The following is a 23,861-nucleotide window of genomic DNA, read 5'->3' as shown; positions in this document are numbered from 1 at the left end:
CAAAACTGCTTAATATTTGGCCGTTCCCACTAGAGAGCAGATGCTTTTCTTTGAAGAATTGAATTTCTGTCAGCTCTTTTATGCATCATGTGTTTGGAACTGTAAGTGGATCAAGTTGTTCATCACAGCAGGGACACTGTGAAACACATCTATTATACACACTTCCCACCCCCCTTCCTGTATTTCCTCCCCTGAGGAGGTGGAGATGCCCAAATCCCCTTGGGAGATATCTCACTCCGTGTGGCTGCATCACATGGATGTGATCCACCCTGGATCCGTCCTGGCCACATCCCTAAGCGTGGAGATCTATATCCATTCAGCCCAGATTGCTGCTGAGACAAATCCTGCTTTTATCTGTGTAAACACCAGGCACTTCATTAACTCCCAAATACACACCCAAGTTCGGGTCACTAAATAAACCCACCAGGCTTAGCATAATGAGTGATGTTTCAGTAAAAGATGCTCTAGAAAATGTTCATTGTGAGCCCATGATTCTTTTTTTATGCTAAAATAATGGCTTGGGTAGTTTTGACTTTGGAGTTGAGCTAGCATGGAAGAATAGGCACCACCTATTAGGCTTCAACTGTGTGCCAGCTACTGTGCTTGGTGCATTGGAAATCTTGACTTTTAAAAAAATATATTTTTATTGATTTCAGAGAGGAAGGGAGAGGGGGAGAGAGATAGACACATCAGTGATTGAGAATCATCGATTGGCTGCCTCCTGCATGCCCCATACTCGGTATCGAGCCCGCAACCTGGGCATATGCCCTGACTGGAATCGAACCATGACCTCCTGGTTCATAGGTCTATACTCAACCACTGAGTCACACTGTCTGGTCTTGACTTATTTTTTAAATCTTCACCTAAGGACATGCTTATTGATTTTACAGAGGGGAGAAGGGAGAGAGAGATAGAAACATTGAGTGGTTGCCTTCCTGTACCATCAATCCCACAACCTAGTTATGTGCCCTGACCGAGAATTGAACCCTGCAACCTTTCCTTGTAACCACGCTGGCCATGGAGAAAATCTTAGCATGTAATCTACATAACAATCCTTTAAAAAGTAATGGTAGTTACTTTACCCCATCCAGTTAATAGCAGCTGACTCGGGATTTGAATTCAGGTCCATTGGAACCCAGTGTAAAGCAACATATTATTTGTTGGGTATTGTACCCTCACGCTCAGGGTTTGCTACACATTCATTCATTCATTGGTTAATTAGTCAATGCATTGATTTATTACACCTGCTTATTACATGCTGCCATTTCTCCATTTGATTCCCCCCATTCCATGGCAATTCTCAGGCCAACTGGCTTTCATGAACAACTTGTATCTGTAAATCTGAACTGGAGGTGATTTGAGTCATTTATTTAGTTTTGTTTTTCCCATCAGAACTCAATGCAAATACAATCCAACTTCCCCAAACAACCTACCATTTTCTTAGAGTTTTCATTTTGCGTATTTCAATCCCTAGATTCAGCTTTGAACTGACAGCTAAAAAAAAAAAGAAGAAGAAAAATCCAAATCCAAGTAGTTCATTTTGTCAACACAGCTTTGAAAAAAAAGTCTTGATGTTCCTGCTGTGATATGCTCAGCTTTTGGGCCTCAGATAGTGGTGCAGAGGGGAAAAGTGCATTTTGGTGCATTTTTAATAGATAGCATTCAATTTGCAGGAGTCATTATGGGATATCACATGTCTGACTGAAATACCACTGATCTGTGGAATTAATTGTAGTTAAATGGGAAGGTGGCCTTTGCTCACAAAGAAAGTCATTAGTCTCTTGATAAACAGTTTTAGTTATGATTAACTTGAGTCTTCTTCCAAACACTTTTCATTAGAACCAGGCATGGTGTCCTGGTTCATTAGAAATAGAGCAGCCCCTTTATTTTTGATTTGCTGTCCATTTTGTTGTTGAAAGATTTGGTGTGTGTTTTTTTAATTGGTAGAGGATATGTTGTAAAAAAGAAAAAATCCATGTATAACTTTCCTTTTGCAAGTGCATCTCTGTTTTTTCAAAGGTAACTTACATTTTTATTTTGCGTATTGTGTTTGCAAGAGAATGGCTCTTGGTTTATTCATGTTGACAACTGAAAAGCCTTAGACCTAATTAAAAGAATTTCCACGAGCACCTTTACTGAACCATTTCATTACGCGGCACTGCACAGCTTGCATTGTGAAACATGGTGATGGTGTAGATCTGACCTTTAAACTTAAACTGCCAGAAGTATGGGGAGAAAACCCTCCTTTGAAAATACTCCCAGATACATACATATATAGGCATACGTGCATGCATATATTTAGTTAGAAATAATCTTTATATTGAATGATCACCTAGTAATTTAAATACACATTTACTTTAAGTCCATCTTCCTATAGCTTGGGCAGATTTTCAGCTGCATTAAGAAAGTAGTGAGTGAGTGTGTGTGTGTGTGTGTGTGTGTGTGTGTGTGTGTTTTGAAGCTAAATTGTTTTATAGGGAAACCAAAGACAATTTCACTTCCTCTGAGCAAAAAAAAAAAAAGTGTATGAGGAAGATAAGCTTTAAAAATAGAAAAATGCAAAAGCCTTTGCTGCTGTGTGTCTCAGGATAAAATGCTGAGGGAGGGGTTACATGTGTGGGGAGAGCTGCAGTGTTTGTACCAGAATCCTCCCGAGCTCTATTTGGCAGATAGTGGAAATGGGTCTTTTTGTTTTTGTTTTGAAATTGTATGTTTTTACTTCAAGAATATCTTCCTAAAGACTTGATAGTTTGTTCATAGCATGCTCAACAAAGCCATTATAGCACAAAGTGAAGTAGCCTTCACATAATGAAAATTAATCCTTTTGTCTGACAAAAAAAGCTGCTTAGTATTGTAATGCTTGCTTCTAACTTTCTGACTTAATACTCAGCCCGTGAGATGTCAGGAGAGTCGGAGGGAGCAGAGACCTGGGCCCCTGGGGTCAGAGCCAGCTCCAGCTCCGAGTGCCGTCTAACTAGCACAGTCCCGACTCCCCCATGGAGAACAGTAACTTTGAGGGGAAAATGGGATGCAGAAGAAGCAATTAAAGCCAACTGAGGTCAAGGTACAACCATGTTCTCAAGAAACAGAAAAGCAAGGAGTGAGAGGAAGCAATAATGGAGATATATTAAGTTTGGGGAAAATAAACCAGTATCGGGGACAAACCCATTTGCTAGCCTAAGGAATCCTGGCAGCAGTGAGGAGTAATGGAATAGCACCAACTTGAGAGGAAGACAGACTTGGGCTTGGCGTTGGCCTCTGCCCCTTGCTGCACCAGCCACCAGCTACTGGCTGTGACGTGAGGCCGAGGCTCACTGTCCTCATCTCTGTAATGGGGACAACTGCTGCCTAGCACAGTGGTGCTGAAATTTCCACAGGGCTGGCTATGAAAACACCTGCCACGGCAGTTGGTACCTAGTGGGGTGCTTCATAAATGCTAGTTCCTGTTCCTTTTTCCTGGTTTTCCCAGAAACTGTTACTGGGAAGAGAATGAAGTGGGATTGCCTTTACATAGCAAGACTTTTTGCTTCCAATTTGAGGCAAGAACTAGCCGAGGCACAGGTAGATAACACCGTGTCTGTGTGAAGACAGCAAAGGGAGGCAGGGTAGATGTGCCCCAAGGACAGGACAGCGCGGCAGTAAGTAGTCCCTCTGCCCCTGTCCACACCCAGACATCTTCCAGGAGACCCTGTAACAGAGCCCTGACGCCTGCTTTATTCAGGAAAGGAAGAATCCATTTGCCTTAGTCCTTGAGGGCCATTTTTTAAAGGCACAACAAAAGTGTGATTCTATTGCCCCCTCCCAGCTGCTGCTGGGTGTCTGAATTGTCCAACAAAAATCTTTAAACTCCATATCTGACACTGAGCAATTAACGCACCTCTTCAGGAAAAGAAATGGGGTCCCTGCACAGGCTGACTTGAGCCAGACATTTAGAAGAACTGTCCCTCTACTTGAGGTGCCGCGCTGAGGATGTTCGTGGTCCCTGCCTTCCTAAGTGCTCCATCTAATAGAAGAGAGAGACAGACATTGGATTGTTGGAAAATGCGTTGTTGCACATCGCTGTGTGTCCCTAAAGGAAAGGTATAGTGAGAGTATAAAATGGGGTGCCGCTATCTAGTCTGAGGGGGTCAGTCTGAGGAAGTGATATTTGAGCTGAATCTGAAGGATGTGTAGTACTTGATCTAGGACCCTGTGTTGTCCAACATGCTAGCCACTATCCCCATGTGACTATTTAAATTGATTTAAATGAAGTAAAATTTAAAATTTCAATTCCTGAGTCACACTAGCCACATTTCAAGTGCTCAGTTGCAGCTGCCACGTTGGATCACACATATGCTAGATTATTTACGGAAAGTCCTGTTGGACGGTGCTGAATTCTAGGGAGTGATGGCAGTGAGAGCTCTCTAAGCAGAGGAGCTAGCTTATGTGAACGCCTTGGGGTGTGAGGGAGGCCAGTGCAACCAGGGCCCCGAGGGTGTGGCTAAAACCAGGGATGCAGGAACCTGGCTTCTGAAAGAGGCTGGGGCCAAATCCCTCAGAGCCTTGCAGGCCAGCCTGGGACTTTAGTCTTTGTCTTCAGAACAATAAGGAAGCTGCTGAATGATCTTAGGGTGCCAGTGCTGATGGACAGAGATGGATGGGAGAGTCTTAGAGGAGGACAGATGAACAGTATGCCATCCTTATTCTCCCCTCTCTCCCCCGCAAGTCGCTACCAAGTGACAAATCTGTATTTATTGAGTGCCAATATGAACTGCAAGGGTTATTTTCATTCTAGGGGTGAGGAAGATATGTACACTTCTGGTTGTACAAAAGGCTAAATGATAGGATAGTGATGTAGACAATACGAGAGCGCCTTTTGAAGCAGTAATAAGCTAACTTAGGCTGGTCTGGGGGAGCTTAACTGTGTCAGGAGGTGGTCCCTGGTCCTATGCAACTCTGTCCAGCACAGCTTCAGCATGGGGCCTGCAAAGGTGAGGCGTCCACCTAAGCCACAGGCCAGTGTGCCCTGGGAAGGATCTCTTTGTTGTGATAGAGGACATCACAGAGAGTCAGAGGCTTTTTTTTTCCTTTTTTTTTTTTTTTTTTTTTTATAGGAGGGTTTTGTTAGAGAGTAGGATGAAGAACATCCCAGGCCGAGGGATGATTTCTTGGCCTCTGAAATCGAAGAGAAGACAACGTGGGGAATAGAGCTTGAGCCAGGCCCATAGAAGGCCTTGAATATTGTGCTAAGGAATGTGCACTTTATGTTAGCAGCATGGAACCACTGCAGATTTTAGAGGAAGGGAGTGATAAGATTCAACCTGCTGTTCCAGGAGACAGTTCAATGCACGGAATGGATTGGACCAAAAAGAAAATAGAGGAAGGGCCACAGTTGTGAAAGACTGTTGCAGTAGTCCAGGTAAAAGATGAAGCCTGAACTAATACCAAAAAGCTAGGCAGTCCGCCACATCCATTATCCATTTTACACCCAATATATTTCCGGCCTCACAGTGCATGTTGGTTGCAGATGCCTCATTTCACAGGCGAGGAAACTGAAGCTCAGAAAGGCTAAGAGAGTAGGGAAGCCAGGTTTCTAACCCTAGACTTTGGCTTATGTGATGCAAGCTCTACTCTCTCCTGCATGCGGAATGCAGGGGATAGAGAAGCAGGTGAAGCCAGGAGGCCTGAGAGGTAGAGCCTACAGTGACCAGGTAAAGCAGGAGCCAGGGCAGGGTAGGGAACACTGCATTTGTTATTGGACATGTTCCGTTTGCAGTGTTGTCCACGTTAACTCATTCAGCAACCACAGGTCCATTTGCCTTGCAATTTGAGTTTCATCTTAATGATGACCTTCTGCAGAAAGGAACAGAATGAGTGTTAATTTCTCCCCCAACCCTACCCAACTAAGACCACTTTCTTCTAATGACCAAATGTGATCCTAGACCTGCCTCAAGGCAGAGGCTCAGCCACTGGAAATGCCTTGCAGGAGGTCAGAACACTCGCCATCTGTTCTTTCATTCAGAAGAAACTGCTGGGTGACCAGGCCCTGTGGACCTTCTGGGAACTCGGAGTCTGGCAGGAAAGATGGTAGACACTGCAACTCACCAAAGAATCACCTATGCAGTCCCAGGGGCTCAGGCACGGTGTCATTAGCCAGGTCTCAGGGGTTAGGGAAGGCTTTGCAGATGAGGGGACATCTGGCTTCCGTCTTTCCCTTAACCCAAGGCAGTGTTTAATTTGACTATTAAAGAAAAATACCTCATTTAAATTCTTTATTATAAAAGTAACATATGCTTTTTTATAAAGGATAATCAAAACAATCAAAAGTTCATAAAATAGAAAGCATCTCTGCATGGTTAATGCTTGATACATGGCATTTTAGATTTATACTACAGATATGTACATATATAATTCTTAAACGCTTCATGCTGTACATATTGCTCTGCAGTTCGCGTGTTTTCCTCCCATTTGGCAATATTTTGTGGACATCCTTTCATGTCAGTTTACAGACTACATCCACATTCTGTTAGCTATACTGTGCTTCATAGTGAGGATGTGGTATAACATACTTCATCAGCCCCGTTGATGGACGCGTGGATGGTCTTTCAGAGGGTGAAGAGATATTCTCAAGCAGGACAGGAAGGGACAGGGACAGCTCCCTCTGAGTTGTCGGCGTGTGTATTGACTGGAGAGTCTTATGTGCTTCTAATAGAAATTCCGTATCAGTCGAGTAAAACTTGCCAGGGGGCTGCGAGAGGGAAGCCAGGCCAACTGAGGAAAGCCTCAGGCTGCTCTGAGGAATTGGATGGCTTTCTGAAGGTCCTGGTGGCCAAGGGTGGGGGCATGGAAGGATTTGAGGGAGGGGGAGAGTTGATCAGATTCATGTTTTCCCAAAATGACTGGGACAGCTCTGGGTGGATGGCATTGAGGGGAAACTGGAGGCAGAGAGCCCATCTAGGAAACTACTGCTCCACCAGTCTGGGCCAGAGAGACTGATGGAGCTGACGGGCGCAGGGCCAAGGTCATGGGCTCTGAGAGGAGAGAGCAGATTCAGGACATAGTTAGGGTGGTGTTGATAAGACGTGAGAATGGTGGAAATGAAAAGAGAAGTAGGGAATCCAGCATCGGAATCTGTCCTAGGAGGCTGGTTGGAGGATGCTGCAGTAACACAATGGGAGACACTGATGAATTCAACTCTGTAGTCCCTTCCCTTTGTTTTCTGCCTGCCTCCTCTGATGCCTGATTACAGGAGGAAGCCATCCTCATCGGCGTTTCCGTTACCCCCAGCTTAAGCCCAGTGCACCCCGATGTCAGGGATCTGATCAGACCCTCCAGGAGTACTCAGCAAGCTCAGCTTTAGATGTCTGACTGGGTTATTTGAGCCTTTAGATTTCTTCCCTCAGTTTCATTTAAAGGACAAAATGCTACCACCAGTTATCAGATGTGTATACACTTGAAGTTCCCAAGTTTGAAGTGCTGACAAAAGCTTCCGCATGTTGCAGGGTGAAGAGAGGTCTTCAGAAGTCTTGGCCTAAGTGGTCACAGGGGCACCAAGAGCCCAGGACCACTTGGCTGGTTTCAGACCAGCTGGGCAGGTGGGAAGGCACACACTCGTGTTTGCTCAGTTACCATCAGCGACTACCTCTTTGTGTAAATGGTAATGAGGCCATTAGGAGAGGCTTACCTGAAGAGCAGCTTGTGAATCCTAGGTAATTAAACACCTCCTGAATGAACGGGAAAGGCCAGGGAAGGTTAAGTGAGGAATAATCTGCGGCACAGGTGGCCCAAGGCCTTTGAGGAGCCGGAAGAAGAGTGACAGTGGCTTGCACCGTTTCAAAGGATGGAAATGTCCAGGAGGGACAGGATTTTTATTACTTGGAGGGTGGGGAGTGGGCAGTATTTTTAACGTCTTAATGAAGCATGTATGCATTGCTGGTGGGAATGCAGACTGGTGCAGCCACTATGGAAAACAGTATGGAGTTTCCTAAAAAAATTAAAAATGGAAATGCCGTTTGACCCGGTGATCCCACTTCTGGCAATATATCCTAAAAATCCCGAACACCAATCAGAAAGAATATATGCACCCCTATGTTCATAGCAGCGTTATTTACAATAGCCGAGATCTGGAAAGAGCCTAAGTGCCCATCAGTAGATGAGTGGATTAAAAAACAGTGGTACATTTACACTTTGGAATACTATGCGGCTGTACAAAAAAGAAGGAACTCTTACCCTTTGCAATAGCATGGATGGACCTGGAGATTGTTATGCTAAGCAAAATAAGCGAGTCAGAGAAAGACAAATGCCATATGATCTCACTTATATGTGGAATCTAATGAACAAAATAAACTGATGAACAAAATAGGACCAGAGGCATGGATGCATGGAACAGACTTACAGATCTCAGAGGGGCGGGGGTTGTGGGGGACTGGAAGAGATTAACCAAAGAACATATATTCATATATGCATAGTCCATGGACATAGACAACAGTGTGGTGAAGGCCGGAAGGTGGGGGAGGACCTGGGTAAATAGGGTTAAGGGGGAGGAGGGGAAAATGGGAGACATCTGTTATAGTGTCAACAATTTAAAAAAAAAAAAAAGCATGTGTCTTTTTCACATTGCTGTTTCAGGTTGAAAGTCCATGGCAATCTGCCTGGGTGCCAAATGGCCTGCGTTGCTTCTCATGGAGCACCCACCGCTCGCTATGATTCAGGGGCTCATAGGTCCCAGGGTAGGGAAGGTCACAATAAACCGGGTATTTACACTCAGGTGTTGAGACAAAATCCAAACTGCTTCCAGAGGAAAATTGTTTCCCTTGGCCTGCCTCCAAACAGAGATGGGGTGACTACCCTCTCTGTGCATGCTCCTGTCCTTCTGATTTATCAGAGGAGAATGTCAGTCCTACCTACACTCTGTTGACTGTCCAAGCTTATGGTATGCCCCCACAACAACAACACAGGATTCTTTCCCCTATATGCAGTAAACACTTATTGATGGCCTACTATGAGCTAAGTACTGTGTTCCGTGTGTCCTTTTGGCTTATACATGGATATTCATAGCAGCATTATGTATTAACTACTCCCCCCGCTGGCCTGACCACCTCTAACTGCCCTCCCCTGCCAGCCTGACTAACCGCCCTCCCCTGCCTGCCTGAATGCCCTAACTGCTCTCCCCTGCCAGCCTGATCACCCCTAACTGCTCCCTGCCGGCCTGATCGCCCCTAACTGCCTCTGCCTTGGACCCCGCCATCGTGGCTTTGTCCAGAAGGAGGACTGGATGACCAGAAGATGTTCAGTCGACCCAGTCTAATTAGCATATTACCCTTTTATTAGTATAGATGAGCATTATGCTTAGTGAAAGAAGCCACTCACAAAAGATTACATACATAACTGTATGATTGCATTTATATGAACTGTCCAGAATAGGCAAATCCATAGAGACAGAAAGTGGATTAGTGGCTACCTTGGGCTAGGGTGGGGAAGGAGGATTGGTGGGGAATAAGAAGTGACTAGCAATGAGTCTTCTTTTGGGGGTGATGAACATGTTCTGGAATTAGATAATAGTGATCCTTGTACAACCTTGTCACTAAAAAAACCACTCAACTGTACACTTTAAATGAATGAATTTTATGGTATGTAAGATATATCTTTTCTTTTTGACAGCAGTTCTCATGTGTCAGTACTTTTATTGTTGTATACATAAAATTATAGTAAAACAAACAAACAACTGTAAACAAAATGTAGCCCCTCCATTTCCATGGTCAGCACACTGCATTGCAGTAAACCAAGTTTATATTCCACCATCAAGTGTGATTCCTCCATTAGTGCACTTTGTGATGGGTCATTAAGGGTATCTTCAGCCCAGTTATGGTGGCTCAGTGATTGAGCATGAAACTATGAACCAGGAGGTCACAGTTCGATTCCTGGTCAGGACACGTGCCCGGGTTTGGGGCTCAATCCCCAGTGGGGGGTGTGCAGGAGGCAGCTGATCAATGATTCTCTCTCATCATTAGTGTTTCTGTCTCTCTCTCCCTCTCTCTTCCTCTCTGAAATCAGTAAAAATATATTTTAAAAAAGGAATATTTTCAAATCCAATGGTCTCATCATTACCCCTCAAATTATCCAGTGAAAGGTGTGAGCGTAGAAGTGGAAGACACTGGACCTGTTGCACTGCCTTGAATTCCATTTGCAATTTTAGTGGAGCAACTAGACCCTGGATGGTTCTCAGTATGGAAAATTTCATTTTATCTTGGTTGAGCTGGAAATTTTTTCTGATAATTCAAGAGGATGAGTGGACAAAAGCTCATTTTTCACACAAGGAAAACCTTTGTGAAGAAGATCATGACTTTCAAAAGGTCCATTTGCTGAAAGTTCAGTAACTGGAATACTGTCCTTCAGCCGAGATGCAGGTCCTCTGGTATTCATCTTCAGTTCACTCTGCGAACAGCCTCTCAGCTCTGTTACTATAAGATATATCTTAATAAGCTAATAAAATCCCTTATCAGAAACTTAGTAATAAGAAATAATGTTCATAGGACGTTTCTAAAGGTATATATATATAGTCCATCCCAGATAATTTATTCTTAATGGTTTTTGTTTTAGTTTTTGTTTGTGTAGGATTCTGAGGAAAGCTATGGAACCTATGCCTTCTAAAATGATCATCACTCCTTCATATTAAAAATTTGTATATGATTCATGAACCACCTAAATCTAATTTTCTATTTTATTCTTAATTTTATCCTTAAATAATGTCAAGCCATTATATAGTCCTTTATCTAAGCCCCTGATTCCTGAAATGTACCCATGAAATGTCACCCACATGCTTAAAAACAGTCATTAGCTTTATATTTCTCTCAAGAGAAAGGAAGAAATTCCTTAGTGTTTTCACAGGCTCCTCTGACTCCTGCTCTCACCTCATTCTACAGCATACTCCCCCTCATTCTCTCCACTGAAGCCACAGCCCTTTCTGTTCTCTGGACTGCTCACCACAGGGTCTTTGCAAATGCTATTCGCCATGTCTGGTACACTGTTTCTCCCTCCCTTGGCCAAGATGACTCCAACTGATCCTTCAGGTCTCAGTTCAAGCCTGTCTCCCTCCAGGAAGCTTTCCTTGACCTCCCTGGTGAGCTGTCAGAGGCTCATCACAGTAGGAATGTCATAGTATTGGTGTTTCGCTCACAAGAGTATAAGTTTTAATGAGGGCAGAGCTTATGTCTAGTTTTGTTCACCATTGTATCCTCAACACCTAACCCAGTCCTAGGCTCTGAGAAAATAATGAATATTTGTTGAGTAAATGAATGACTCGAGGCTACCACATTGCACAATTCTAGGGACACCTTTCACATGGAACACGGTGTGAATGACGTGCCCAGCAGTTGTGCAATTTTGAGATGAATGAAGGGCATATTAGAAACAAACCCGGAAGTTTGATGCTGTCTGATATTGAGGGCAACAGCCATCACGTCATAGTCATTCCTACATTGGGAAATCATGGGAAGAATCTCATTTAGTTCTCACTTTCGGGAAAATCTGTGTTCAGCTGGGTAACTGGTTGGTTTGTAATACATGAATGGACCCAAGAATCTCACTACTTCTTATGTATCCCTTTTTGCTTTGACCACTAGGAGGCTCTTAAGTCAAAAGTTCATTTCTAGCCACTATGTAAGACCTTATGGCTTATCTTTATGTATTAAATCTATTCCTGGCTACTTTTCCCATTGCCATGGCTTTCTTATCTATTTTATTTTAACATGTGAGTGCTTATCTATAAGCTGCTACTATTCCTTTAGAGCAGCGGTGACCAACCTTTTAGACCTCACACACCACCAGTGGTCTATGGACCACCAGTTGGCAACTACTGCTTTAGAGTATCAGGTGTGAGCTATATAATCCTATATAATAAAGAGCTAATATGCAAATGGTCATCGTGCCCTTGCGTCGGGGCAGGGGGACCTAAGGCCGGGCCAGTGGACTCGAGGCTGCACCCTCCCCACCCTGGCGCTAGAGCTGGGGGACCTGAGGCCGTGCCCCACCCCACCGCAGTGCTGGAGCTGGGGGACCTGAGGCTGTGCCCCCCACCCCGGCGTCGGGCCCAGGGGACTTGACTCTGGGTCTCGAAGCGTGCCCCAGACTCTGACAGGAGGGAGATTTTCATATACATTTTACTAATTTTCTTTCATCTCTGACACTTCTATTATAGAGAAAGGGCAAACAGCAATATTCCCAAAATTCTAATTACCGTATTTTCCGTCATATAAGACGACTGGGCGTATAAGACGACCCCCAACTTTTCCAGTTAAAATATAGAGTTTGGGATATACCTGCCCTATAAGATGACACCCGGCGTATAAGACAACCCCCAACATTTGAGAAGATTTTCCTGGGTTAAAAAGTCGTCTTATACGCCGGAAAATATGGTAATTCCCTTTTAACATGCATGAATTTCATGCACCGGGCCACTAGTAACATATATTTATTTATTGTACACTAGTGACCCAGTGCACAGATTTGTGCACATTGAAAGGAAATTAATTAGAAGGTGGCCAGTGGGGACTGGGTGAGATGGGCCAGACATGCCCTGGAGCCAACCTCCTGCGATCCCTCCTCGGCATCTGCAAAGGGAGCGGGGTCCCTCCAGCAGGTGGGGTCCCTCAGCTTGGCCTGCGGGGATGGGGCCAAAACTGGCTCTCCGACATCCCCTGAGGGGTCCCAGAGTGCGAGAGGGTATTCTGCAAAGTTGCTGTGGTACAGGGTGTGGAACGCAAACTCAAGTGTGCAGTAAACCAGATTCGGCCCCAAAAATAACATAACCCATGGCTGAAGGTGGAATCACCCAGCCCACGAGGAATCGGACTCCCTCCTCTCTGGTTTCGGGGTGCATCACCTGAGAACCACTGTTGCCAAGTCACTGCAGCTCAGCACCTCTTGTGTTGAGCATCTGCCCCCTGGTGGTCAGTGAGACCAATCGGACAGTCATAGGGACCAATCGGACAGTCGGACACTTAACGTATTAGCCTTTCATATATATAGATAGATAATATATTAAGTATTATAAATCACTTATTCTAATATTTGTAAGTAATGTGAAAAGGGGATGGAATTGGAACTGAAAATCTTTGTGTAATTTGGGGTCAGATGAACAGGCTCCCATTCATATTCTGACTTGGCCACTTCTTAGGTTTGTTCCCAGGCATGTGATTGACCGTCTCTGAGACTGTTTCACCCTTATAAGATGGGAACACTAATTTCTTCCTTGCAGGATTACTGAAATAATTAAATTAGAAATTTAATGTGAAGCACTTACTTGGCTCATTGTAACTGCTTAGAAAGTGGTTTTGTTTGTGTTTTCATTAGATATGCTCTAATAAAAGCAACATTCATTTAAATGTCAAAAACCTGCCCCAACACTGAATGCATTTTTGCTCTCCCAGCAGCCAAGGTATCAAGTCGATTCCGACCAGGGATTTTCTAGAGCTCTTAGCCAGACATCCTCCTCCAGCCCTGCCCTCAACTTGTCTTCTTTCTCTCGGTCACCAGATCTCTTCACTGAAGAGCCGGCTAAAGAAGGTCTCCACCACCACTGGCGACGGTGTGGCCAGAGCCTTCCTCAAGGCCCAGGCTGCTTTCTTCGGCAGCTACCGGAACGCTCTGAAAATTGAGCCAGTGAGTAACTTGTTGGCATGTTATATACCCATGTTTGGTCAGGGCTAAGAAACATACCTCAGGGACCACGAGAAACCTGCAATTCTCCTGGTTGTTGAATTCACCTACAAGAGGTTGTGCATCTGTATGGGGGACGGGGTGGGGGTGGGAGGGTTCGGGAGCATCCCTACCTTGTAGCACAAGGAAGCCTCATGGCCATGAGTGAGGCACACTAACTGCTCCTGAGAATGTAAAGATCCCTTTGTTAACTACAGTGCCCGGCTCTCCCTGCGGATTCACAGTAAGACTGAGATAGTAATAATCATCTCCATTTTACCAGTATAGAAACTGAGGCTCAGAGAAGAGATGTGACTTGCTAAGCAGTGGAGGAGCCAGTTAGTCCCACAGCCATGATTTCCCACTGCCTCACTGCCCTTTTCCGCTATAGGAACCTCATCCCCACCCTTGAGAAAATAAAGCATCCTGGGGAATTCACTTCTTAGAGGCTCCTATGGTGGTCTTGGTGTGAATGACTATAAAGTATGCTGAGGCCTGGGAAGTAGTGTTATCCACCTCCATGGCACTTCAACCTTTCTAAGTCCCCATGGCCCCATTACTATCCCCTGCCTGCCTGTGATACCCTAACAATAACAACTAGTTATTGCTGAGGTATGAAGACAACAGGTTAACTGTAAAACCAATGAAAGTACCAACTCTCCCACCTTCAATAAGAAGTTTGCACCGGCTACCCTCTATTCAGCCTACCCTTGGCCAAGGTAATGGAGAAATTGGCCCAGGGGCCTGGGTCACTCCATGGAGCAGAGAAATTTGGAGGGGAACCTGGCTGAGAGCCCTTTTCTCTTAGTAGCGATGGCAGCCACAGCCAGCCTAGTTGGAGTGGGTCACATTGCCTGAAGGGTAAGGATGTTTTCTTATCACTAGGACTCCATCAAGTGTCTAAGTGAGACACAGAGTAATAGCAGACTCCGTGCTTTTTCTTCAGCCGGGTCACATTCTCTGTGACGTGGCCAGGGCGGTGGTGCACAGGGAGCAGTAGCCAAATGCCACTACCCTCCTTGCTTCTCATCTTTCATCAACACTTAGGCCTGACTCTCTCTGCTGCCTGAGCTTCAGGCACGGTCATGATCACATAACAGAAAGGGGGATGCACTCTCTTTTTCCTAAGAAATTCTTTCCTAGGTCCTCTAAGGCCCTTCGGTTTAAAGCAAGTTCACCATGTCCGGCTTGTCTCTGAGGGAGGTGGCTCAGATTCTTTGTCCTGACCTTGGGCCCAGCCAAACCAGCCAGGTATGGTGTCATTTTGAGAGCTGGTATAATCCAAGGAAAATACTGGTGTCTTCCCATCTCTAAAATGAGAATGAGGCAACTGGCTCAGTCCTTTCCTTGGGAAGCTGAGCACTGACAGACACGAATAGTCCGCTCTTACAGTGATCCTATAGTAGCTATGAGTATGTCTAGAATCCATAGGCGGTTGAGTCTTGGTATGTATTGCTGTGCATATCATTAGGCACAAGTTGCTCCTCTGGAGAAGTTTATGTTGTACTTGCACTTGTCACATGGGGGTGGTGTTGGGGATGTTCACTTGGACGAGCCTCCAGAGTGGCAGGCTCCACGTTCTGAGGGGTTAGAGCAGCCTCCTCAGGCCACTTGTGTTTCTCCGATTATAAAAACACCAGCTCCTGATAAGAAATATTTAAAGTAACTGAGGATTTGAATGAGAAAACACCCACAGTCCTATCATCTGGAGTTATGATAACATATTAGCATGTTTCTACCTAGGTCCCAGGATTTTTTGGGTCCTTTTTGTTCCATTTGGATTTGGGTTTTGAGATTTTACTTTTAGGCAGTTGAGAAATTATCAGCAAAGCAATCTAGTCCCAGTTGTTTGGGTTTGCCTTTTAGTATGTTGTAAGCATTTATTCATAGCAAGTGAAAATTCTTCTTAAAACATCATTTATAATGGCTGTGCATATCCCATCAGGTGACTCCAGTGGCTCACAGTCTTGGCTGTGGATCAGAATCGCCTGTGGGCCTCTTAGAAGGGCAGCCTGGGCCCCACTTGCAGAGACTTTTATCAAGTTCCTGCGACCTGAGATCAGTACCCAGGCCCATCACATCAGCCCAGCGCTATGGCTTCTGTTAGGCACTTTTCACAATTTTAAACCACACTGTGGTGAACATCTTTGGATAAATCTTCATGCATGCTCTGAATTATTTCCTGAGGCATAATCCCTGACATGAGTTGACTGGGTCAAAGGATGGAGTACACTGAAGGCCTTTGATATACAAGGTGAGGGAGAAAGATGGTGGCCGGAGCCGGTGGTGGCGGACGGGAGCCGCCTCTAAGGCAGATTGCCGGGCGGATCTGAGCAGCAGCCAGCAGTGGGAGAACAGGCCAAAGTGGAGGGCTTTGTGGGGTGTGGGGTGTGGCTTCCCACTGGCGGTGCAGTCCTGAGACTCAGGTCACTGCACAGTCCCAGGGACTTGGTTTTTAAACATGAAACATGATGGACTTGACAGTGCTCACTGGTGCCTCTCTTCTGGGCCAGGGGAATGATTCCAAAAGACTCTCCTGAGGGTCAGGAAGTGAGCTCAAAGGGTGTCCAGTGACAGCCACCTCTCCTACCTGCTCAGCAGCCTTCCCCAAGGCCAGAGCTTGGTTCATCTCTCAGTTGTTTCAGTAATTCCCCTCCACTGCCCTTTACTGTCCATTTCACAGATGGGAGATAGAGGCTCAGATTGTGGGTGACTTTTGGTAAGTAGGAGAGCTAGGGGACAGACTTGGGCCATCCTGACTCCGAAACTCAGGTTCCTTCCACCACACCAGTGGTCGGCAAACTCATTAGTCAACAGAGCCAAATATCAACAGTACAACGATTGAAATTTCTTCTGAGAGCCAAATTTTTTAAACTTAAACTTCTTCTAACGCCACTTCTTCAAAATAGACTCGCCCAGGCCGTGGTATTTTGTGGAAGAGCCACCCTCAAAGGGCCAAAGAGCCGCATATGGCTGGCGAGCCTCAGTTTGCCGACCACGGCACCACACCCTCTCACCTGTCTTTGTTCTGGTTTGCACATGTTCCACTTTTATAACTCTTTCTTTCTGTGCTCCCAGCACTGGGCATGGGTCATGGCATAGTGCAGGCATCAGTGAGTATATTTGGGAACAGTGGATGGAAAGACATAAAGGCACAGGAAAGCTTCTGGGCTGGGGGCTGGCGCTGGGTCTCGCTCAGTGTGTGTGCATTGCATCCTGCCCTCTCTGTAGGCTTTAGGTGGCTGCTGCCGGCAGAGGGGAGAGTGTCTGCAAATCGCAGGGCATGTGACCCATTTCTCAGTCACCCGGAGAATATAAGGTGCAAAGCCCAAGATATTTAACAATATCGGCCAAGCCAACTTGTTCATCTCCACTTAAATGACAGAACCACAAGCAGCCAGGCAGCTCCATTCGGAAAACCCCCCTTTATCCATGTCAAGCGCAGCCAGGCTGCAGCTCATTTATTTAGGCCTTTCTTGCTCTCTGACACGCCTCCTAGCAGTTGCCAGGCAACTCTGGGAGTAGCAGTGTGTGTTAGGGATTAACTAGTTAGGGCTGGGGTCCTTTTTGGCAAGAAGGGGATAAAAGACAAATGATTTTAATTGCTAAGCCAAGGATCCTTTCTCAGCTTGGTGGAAGATTGCAACTTGTGGAGGATGTGGGTAGCAGTGTGGTTCTTGAATTTGCCTTGAAAGTTCCCCTTTCTCCTGCCTATGCAGAACAAATGAATTTTAACAAGAATCTTACTTTTACTTCTCCTTTGTTTAAAACTATATCATCATGAAATCTGAATACGACTAGCCCGCTGCCCTCTCTTTGAAGACATTTCATAGCGCAGAGGCCTTAGTTTTAAAGAACTTTCAAAAATAGACTATGTCTTCTAATTTCATCCCTTTTTCTGTTCAGTTTCTCATTTCATAGCTCATGCTACCTGAATTCATCTTAAGACAGTGCATGTGAAAGTGTAAGTTCCCTTGTTTGTCCCCTGCAGATCCTTGGTAAATGTTAGATCAGAAGGCAAAACGGATGGCTGTTGGTACTTTAAGATGTGTCCTATTCTGTGCCAGTGTCTGGGAAGGCCAGTATAGATGGAACATCTGTGATTGTTTATGCAACAAGCTCATGTGGCGCTCTCTGGACCAACCTGCTGGCTGGGCATCCCCAGGATGCGTGGAGCACAGCCCCTGCCCACAGAGGTGAATGCTGGGCTGGGGGCAGTCGACAGCCAGCCAGGGTGTCTGTGAAGGAGGCTGTGCAGGCAGCAGCCAGCTCCTCCAGTCCAGCTTGTTCCTTTCATCCCCAGAGGCCTGGCTTCCAGCTTCAGCTGTGGGTCCGCTGGCATCACCTTCCTTACAGCCCCTGATTGTGCACATGATTCTGCTGAGTCATATTTATCCACCTAAAATCCCTGGAAGACAGAGAAGTTAAGATAAAAGCAGATTGATAGCCTGGCTTTCAAGCATGAATGGGCAAGGCTGTGTTGGAGCAGGTCAGAAAACACCATGTATATCTGCTCCTGAATGAGTAACATCATTGAGCTCATGATTTAAAAACAAAAAACAAACCAAAACAAAAACAAAAACTTTTTATCTGTGATGTTAGTGTAATAAGCAATAGGAAAATATTTGTAAACTAGAAAAATTAAAATAGCACTATAGTCACACGGAACTAACAAAAGTACCTCAATTAACTTTTGTATATTCTCTTTAATTATTTTTCATTTGCATAGTGTTTATATAGCTGCTATCAAATTTAAGTTAAAAGTTCGTTTCTCCTCATTTAACATGACATATGCATTTTTACATAGCTGCAGACTATTTTATCAGGTACAGCTACCATAATGTCTATAACCGCTTTCTCATGTTGGACATTCAGATTATTTCCAATTATCTGGGCATTATAATTAATATTCCACCAAACACCTTTATGAATAAAGCTTTGAAATCTTCTATTTTGAAGCCTTCTGAGTAGAGAAATACAAGTCTGCGTGCAGGATCCTGACTGTGGGTGCCAACTCATCACAACATGGTAGGGAAGCAAATTTTCTTTGACTCAGCCTCGGAGCAGCTCAAAAAATGGAAAGAATGAAGAGCCCTTCATGGGGCGCACTCCCTGCCCTCCACCTAGGCCAGCAGAGGATTCCCAGGACATCCGTGAGGGACATACTCATTTACCCATCTGGTGCTAAAGGAAAAAAACGGTTTGAGGAATCTTAAAACAATAGGTTCTGGTGCATGTGCCTCCACACAGTCTGGGAAGGGCCAAGCTGGGACTTGAATCCACATCTGTCCTGGAGCCCAGGCTTTTTGGTCTTTTTAATTGTAGTAAAAGATATATAACGTAAAATTTGCCATCTTCATCATTGTTAAGGATTTAATTCAGGGGCATTCATTACATTCACAACCCTATATGACAGAAACTCTATATCCATTAAGCAGTAACTCCCCATTTCCCCTCCCCAGCCCTTGGGAACCTCCAATCTACTTTTCATCTCTACGAATTTGCCTATTTTAGGTGTTTCATATAAGTGGAATTATACCATATTTGTCCTTTTGTGTCTGGCTTTCACACTGTAGCATGTGTCAGAACTTCATCCCCTTTTAAGTCTGAATAATATTCTAACCTTATGGATATACCACATTTTGTTTATCCATTCATCTGTTGTTGGACATGGGCTGTTTCCACCTTTTAACTATTGAGAATAATGCTACTGTGAACATTCCTGTACATGTATCTGTTTGAGGGCCTGTTTTAACTTCTTTTGGTGTATAACTCTAAGTGGAATTGCTGGGCCATACAGTAATTTCATGTTTAATTTTTTGAAGAACCACTGAATTGTTTTTCACACAAAGCCCATGCTGTTTTTAAGTGATCAGTAGTGTGTTTGTGAAGCATGGCTATGTACCTATGAATGCTCTGTAGGAAAAGTTTGTGAAAGACTTTCTTATTTTCTAGTTTATTTTAGTCAAGCAGACAGGGGATTATAGCCCAAACCTATAGGCCTAGCTAACAGACGCATTGACAGCAGGAATCTAGGGGCTAGAGAAGGGACCATTTTTTCATGTTAGTATTCATCCCAAGTCAAGATCATGTCCTGGGAATGAAGCAGGGGTAAGGGGAGGTGCTCTCACCACTGGGACTCAGGGGACCCATAGCTCTGTGGCTCTTAAATGGCTAAGGAGACCACCAGGTGTGATGGAAAGAGTATGGTCTTTGGATTCACTTGGGTTTTAATACTGGCTCTTATCATCGACCAGAAGATGACCTTAAAGTCACTTGACCTCTCTAATCCTCAATTTTTCATCCCTAAAATGGAAATAATGCCAACCTTGTAGGACTATTGAGAAAAATAACAACAATATGCGTAAAACTCAGCACAATGTTTTTCTTTGTAGTAGATATCAACTAAATGATAGTGACAATTCCTAGAGGACAAGAAGGTAGGTAAAGGAGGAAGAAGAGGAGACTGAGACCACCGCGTCCTGGAATAGTGGTGGCTATACTTGTCAGCAAGTGTCAGACTCTCTGAAATTATTCAAAAAACAATTAAATTCTGGCCTGTTTGTTCCTCTCCTTTACTGTGAGAGTTTGGCTTCTATCTCAAGAGATACAAAAAGATTTGTAAGAAATCACATATTATTCCCTTCAATATTTATTTGATATTTATTTATTCATGTTATTGCTCACTAGCACTTACAGGCTAGAGGAGGTGGTAGGTACCAAGAGTTTAAAATTAAGAAATGCATTAGAATCAGTTTTAAAAATGCACAAGAGAAAATATCATTGAGAATCTTTTTTTCTATTACATCAAAACATTTTTGCCTATTGGGATAAGAGGACCATTGTTTGATATTGGCACCAAATCTCCACCATCCACCTCCCCGGGACACTGATGTTGCTCAGGAACACAGTTTGAGAGTCCTGGCACCTTGGAGCCACACAATGAATGATGGCTGAACTGAGAACCATTGTTTTAGAAGTAGTCTACCCATAAAAAGTAGGTCCTTACATGAGAGATGAGAACTGGCAGGAAATACATTTAAACAGGATGATCAAGCTGCACTGAAGGATTTCAAAGAGCATCACTAAATATGATGAAAATTAAATTCTCCTATGTTCTAAAATACTTGAAAAATAGAACACAGTTAGTGTATCTTAGACTATCCAGAAGGAATTCCAGCTTTAAATTCTGAGTTTTTTAAATCTCATTTAATAATCTGGCTGCTTTCCTGCTTTGTTCCCATAGGGTGGGACCATTTTTTGTACTCCTTGGTATCCTTGACATAGTCAAATATTAGTAGGTGCTCATTAAGTGTGTGTTGAATGAATGGATGAACAAATGAATGATACCCGTTCTCCCATGCTATACATCAGAAAGACTGGTGGTCACATTTCAGTGTTGCACAATATCGATGCTTAGTTTTTGAAAAAGCATCCACAGCTTCATCTCAGAGCATGAGAAGAGTAATCTGGCACAAACACCAAGTGTGAATGTATAAATGTCAAACAAAGGCACAAAAGGCAGCTGCATGGTAGCCAGTTAGGATCTGAAGAGGATCGCCCTCTGTGAAATCACCATGTGCAGTAAATATTCGGTTCTAGTTAGGAAAGTACAACAGGCAAGTACATAATGGAGTAAGCCGATCCCGTTGTGGCTGTTTTAAATACTGTATCTTTGTGGAAGCTGTAGCAAAGAGAAATGGTTGCTGTTTCTGGTGTTTTAAGTCAATGATATCACTTTGGGTCTTCTACTTTTTCAGTGAGACTGAAAAGGAAACCTTTCTGATCCATTTTCAAGCAGTGATAACATGTACCTGTGATGACTTCATGTACATGTGATCCTCTTAACAGGATTTTGCCTTATTCTTTCTTATACCCCAGCCGTAGTAGAGGCGCAGGAACAGAAGGTGGAGTGAGTGGTGGGTTTGTTCCATGGAGGACATTATGGAATTTATGATTAGAGGATACAATTATAAATTTCCTTCCCTCTACTCCCCATTGAGCATGCATCCACACTGATTTTTTTATGGGGTGTGTATACATTCTCAGAAATATACAGCTACATCACATTCTGTCTTATGCTCCCCTCACAAAGCAATGGAACCTTGCTCCAGAAAGGGGTGGAGTGTGGTGATTACTCATGTATCCTGGGGGCAGAACCTGATACATAGAAAGTGCTCAATAATTATCTGTGGAGTGACTGAATTGGTAATAGTTCTTAGTTATAATGTCTTTAATTGTTTGGGAGCTGAAACACAGCTTTGTTAAATAAATCATTAAGACGAAGTCATAAGGAAAAGAAAATAATATGAAGCATTTATTATATGCTAGACTCTACGTATATCCCCTTATTTGGTGTTTATAGTCCTCATATGTAGAGCGTAGTGTAGCCCCATGTTACTGATGGGAAACCAAGGTGAAGAACAGTTATGTTACTTTTTAAGAAGTGGCAGAGCCAGGATTCGAACCTTCCATCTGCCTGATTTTAGCAACTACGCTCTTTCCTCTGACCACTTGCCACAATGGTGATTACCGTACGGTCCGTATTGTATACAGTTTCAGGGCATTTCAGAAGAAAACTGAGCTGGTTTCCTCTTAGGAGTCAATGTCTCTAATCTGTGCAAATGTTTCTTGTCTTGAAAAATGCAGGTTAAACTAACACCATTTATAAACTATTTTGCAAAGGGGAAATGTCAACATTTTAGATATCTTTTTTAAAACATTCCTTTAATAGATCACTTTAATTGCTTAATATTTTGTTAAAGTTTTTGACATTTATGGTGAAAATTGGATGAAAAGTAAACCACTTGCCAGTGCAGCCCTCCCTCCTCTTTTCCTGGGCTGACACCTAGTGGCGAACTTTCTCACCGCAGTGTTAATCCTGGTGCTGAACTTGATTCAGTGTAGTTGTTTTTAAATTGATTTTAGGATTTTTTTAAAAACCCAGTTATTGTCAGCATAATAAAAATAGCTACACTAATATAAGGTTAATTTATTTGGGGTTATCATAACAATGGAACTTTTATTTGATTTAACGAATTTTAAGTCAATTATAATCAAGCTTTGATAGCAGAAAATGAAACAAATATTTAAACTCCTGGGGTATTTGTATCCCCACAAACCTGACCTCATGACCACTGTGCTGTGGGCACTGGCTTGCACACACTGACAAGTAAGATTCGATCACTGTTCTTAAGGACAGTGCGAGGCTGAGACGGAAAGCAAGCAGAGTTGCCCCGAGGTATGGTAACTGCCGTAGCAGAGTGCTGTCCAGGCATTGACATCCAAAGGCAGAAGAGATCACTTCCGCCTGGGGCCCAGGAAAAGCTTGCAGGGACGGATGCACCTGGGATGGCTCCTTGTGGGAAAGTAGCATTTCCCCAGGAGCGGGGGCAGACAGTACGCAGCTCGTGCACAGGCAAGGGGCGTTGAAATTACGTGGCCTGGTCGGAGCTGGGGCTGGGGCACAGACAGAGAAAAGGAGTGTGTCCAAGGAGGAAGATGAGAAGGGGTGGGCTCCAGGCCAGGAAAGACCTAGGAGGCCACAAGAGGGTTTCCGCACCAATCCCAAAAACCAGCATTTCTAGAACAGTGTTCCTTGAAATAGTAGATCCACATGATGTTATGTTTTCTGAACACGTGAAATTTGGGATTGTCATATATTGCATACTGTAACTTTTCTCTTAGATATTTAAATGCATATTATTGAAGGCCTGCTATAAAGAATCTAGTTAACTTGGTTTAACCCAGCATTTTTCAAAAGCCTGTTCTCCCCAGAATACCTATTAACATTCCATACATCTCCTACTCCTCCCCACAGTTTGGGAAATGCTGCTGTAGCTAAATGAATATGATGAATTTTTCTTGCTCTAAGGCCATGGAATTAGGATACCAACTGTGTTCATTTTACCCATCTCATAGCTGTGAACCTCAGAAAAGAAAAGCATGTCTCTTTTCCAAAGCATTTCTTATCTGGCCAGACAGAGGTTTGTAGCCAACAGGTGGTCTTAGACAGAGCCCAGCCACCACTTAGCTGTCTCAGCCCAGGACCACAGGCTGCCACATGGTCCCCTTGGTCCAACAGCTTGATCAGTGTATCAATCAGGATATAAGGAGGACAACAGAAACCCCTTCAGGTGTTTCCAAGAGAGAAAATAATTCAAGGAAATGGTTATTCAACTGATAGA

At 44.0% G+C, this 23,861-nt stretch overlaps 1 protein-coding gene and 1 pseudogene across 4 annotated transcripts in view; one reads left to right on the top strand and one right to left on the bottom strand.

The window, feature by feature from the left end:
- DENND1A (DENN domain containing 1A) overlaps positions 1 to 23,861 on the top strand; it is a 463,104-nt gene that overhangs the window by 310,870 nt on the left and 128,373 nt on the right. For all 4 annotated transcript variants that reach the window (XM_054726915.1, XM_054726917.1, XM_054726916.1 and 1 more), the window contains one exon: positions 13,513 to 13,638. In XM_054726915.1, the coding sequence (XP_054582890.1) occupies positions 13,513 to 13,638 (126 nt within the window). The remainder of the gene's footprint in view (positions 1 to 13,512; positions 13,639 to 23,861) is intronic.
- On the bottom strand, positions 9,682 to 10,401 carry LOC103298531 (proteasome maturation protein-like; annotated as a pseudogene).

This window comes from Eptesicus fuscus, chromosome 15, assembly GCF_027574615.1.
Source record: "Eptesicus fuscus isolate TK198812 chromosome 15, DD_ASM_mEF_20220401, whole genome shotgun sequence".
NCBI classification, from domain to species: domain Eukaryota; kingdom Metazoa; phylum Chordata; class Mammalia; order Chiroptera; family Vespertilionidae; genus Eptesicus; species Eptesicus fuscus.
This window is presented reverse-complemented; position numbering and strand designations above follow the sequence as displayed.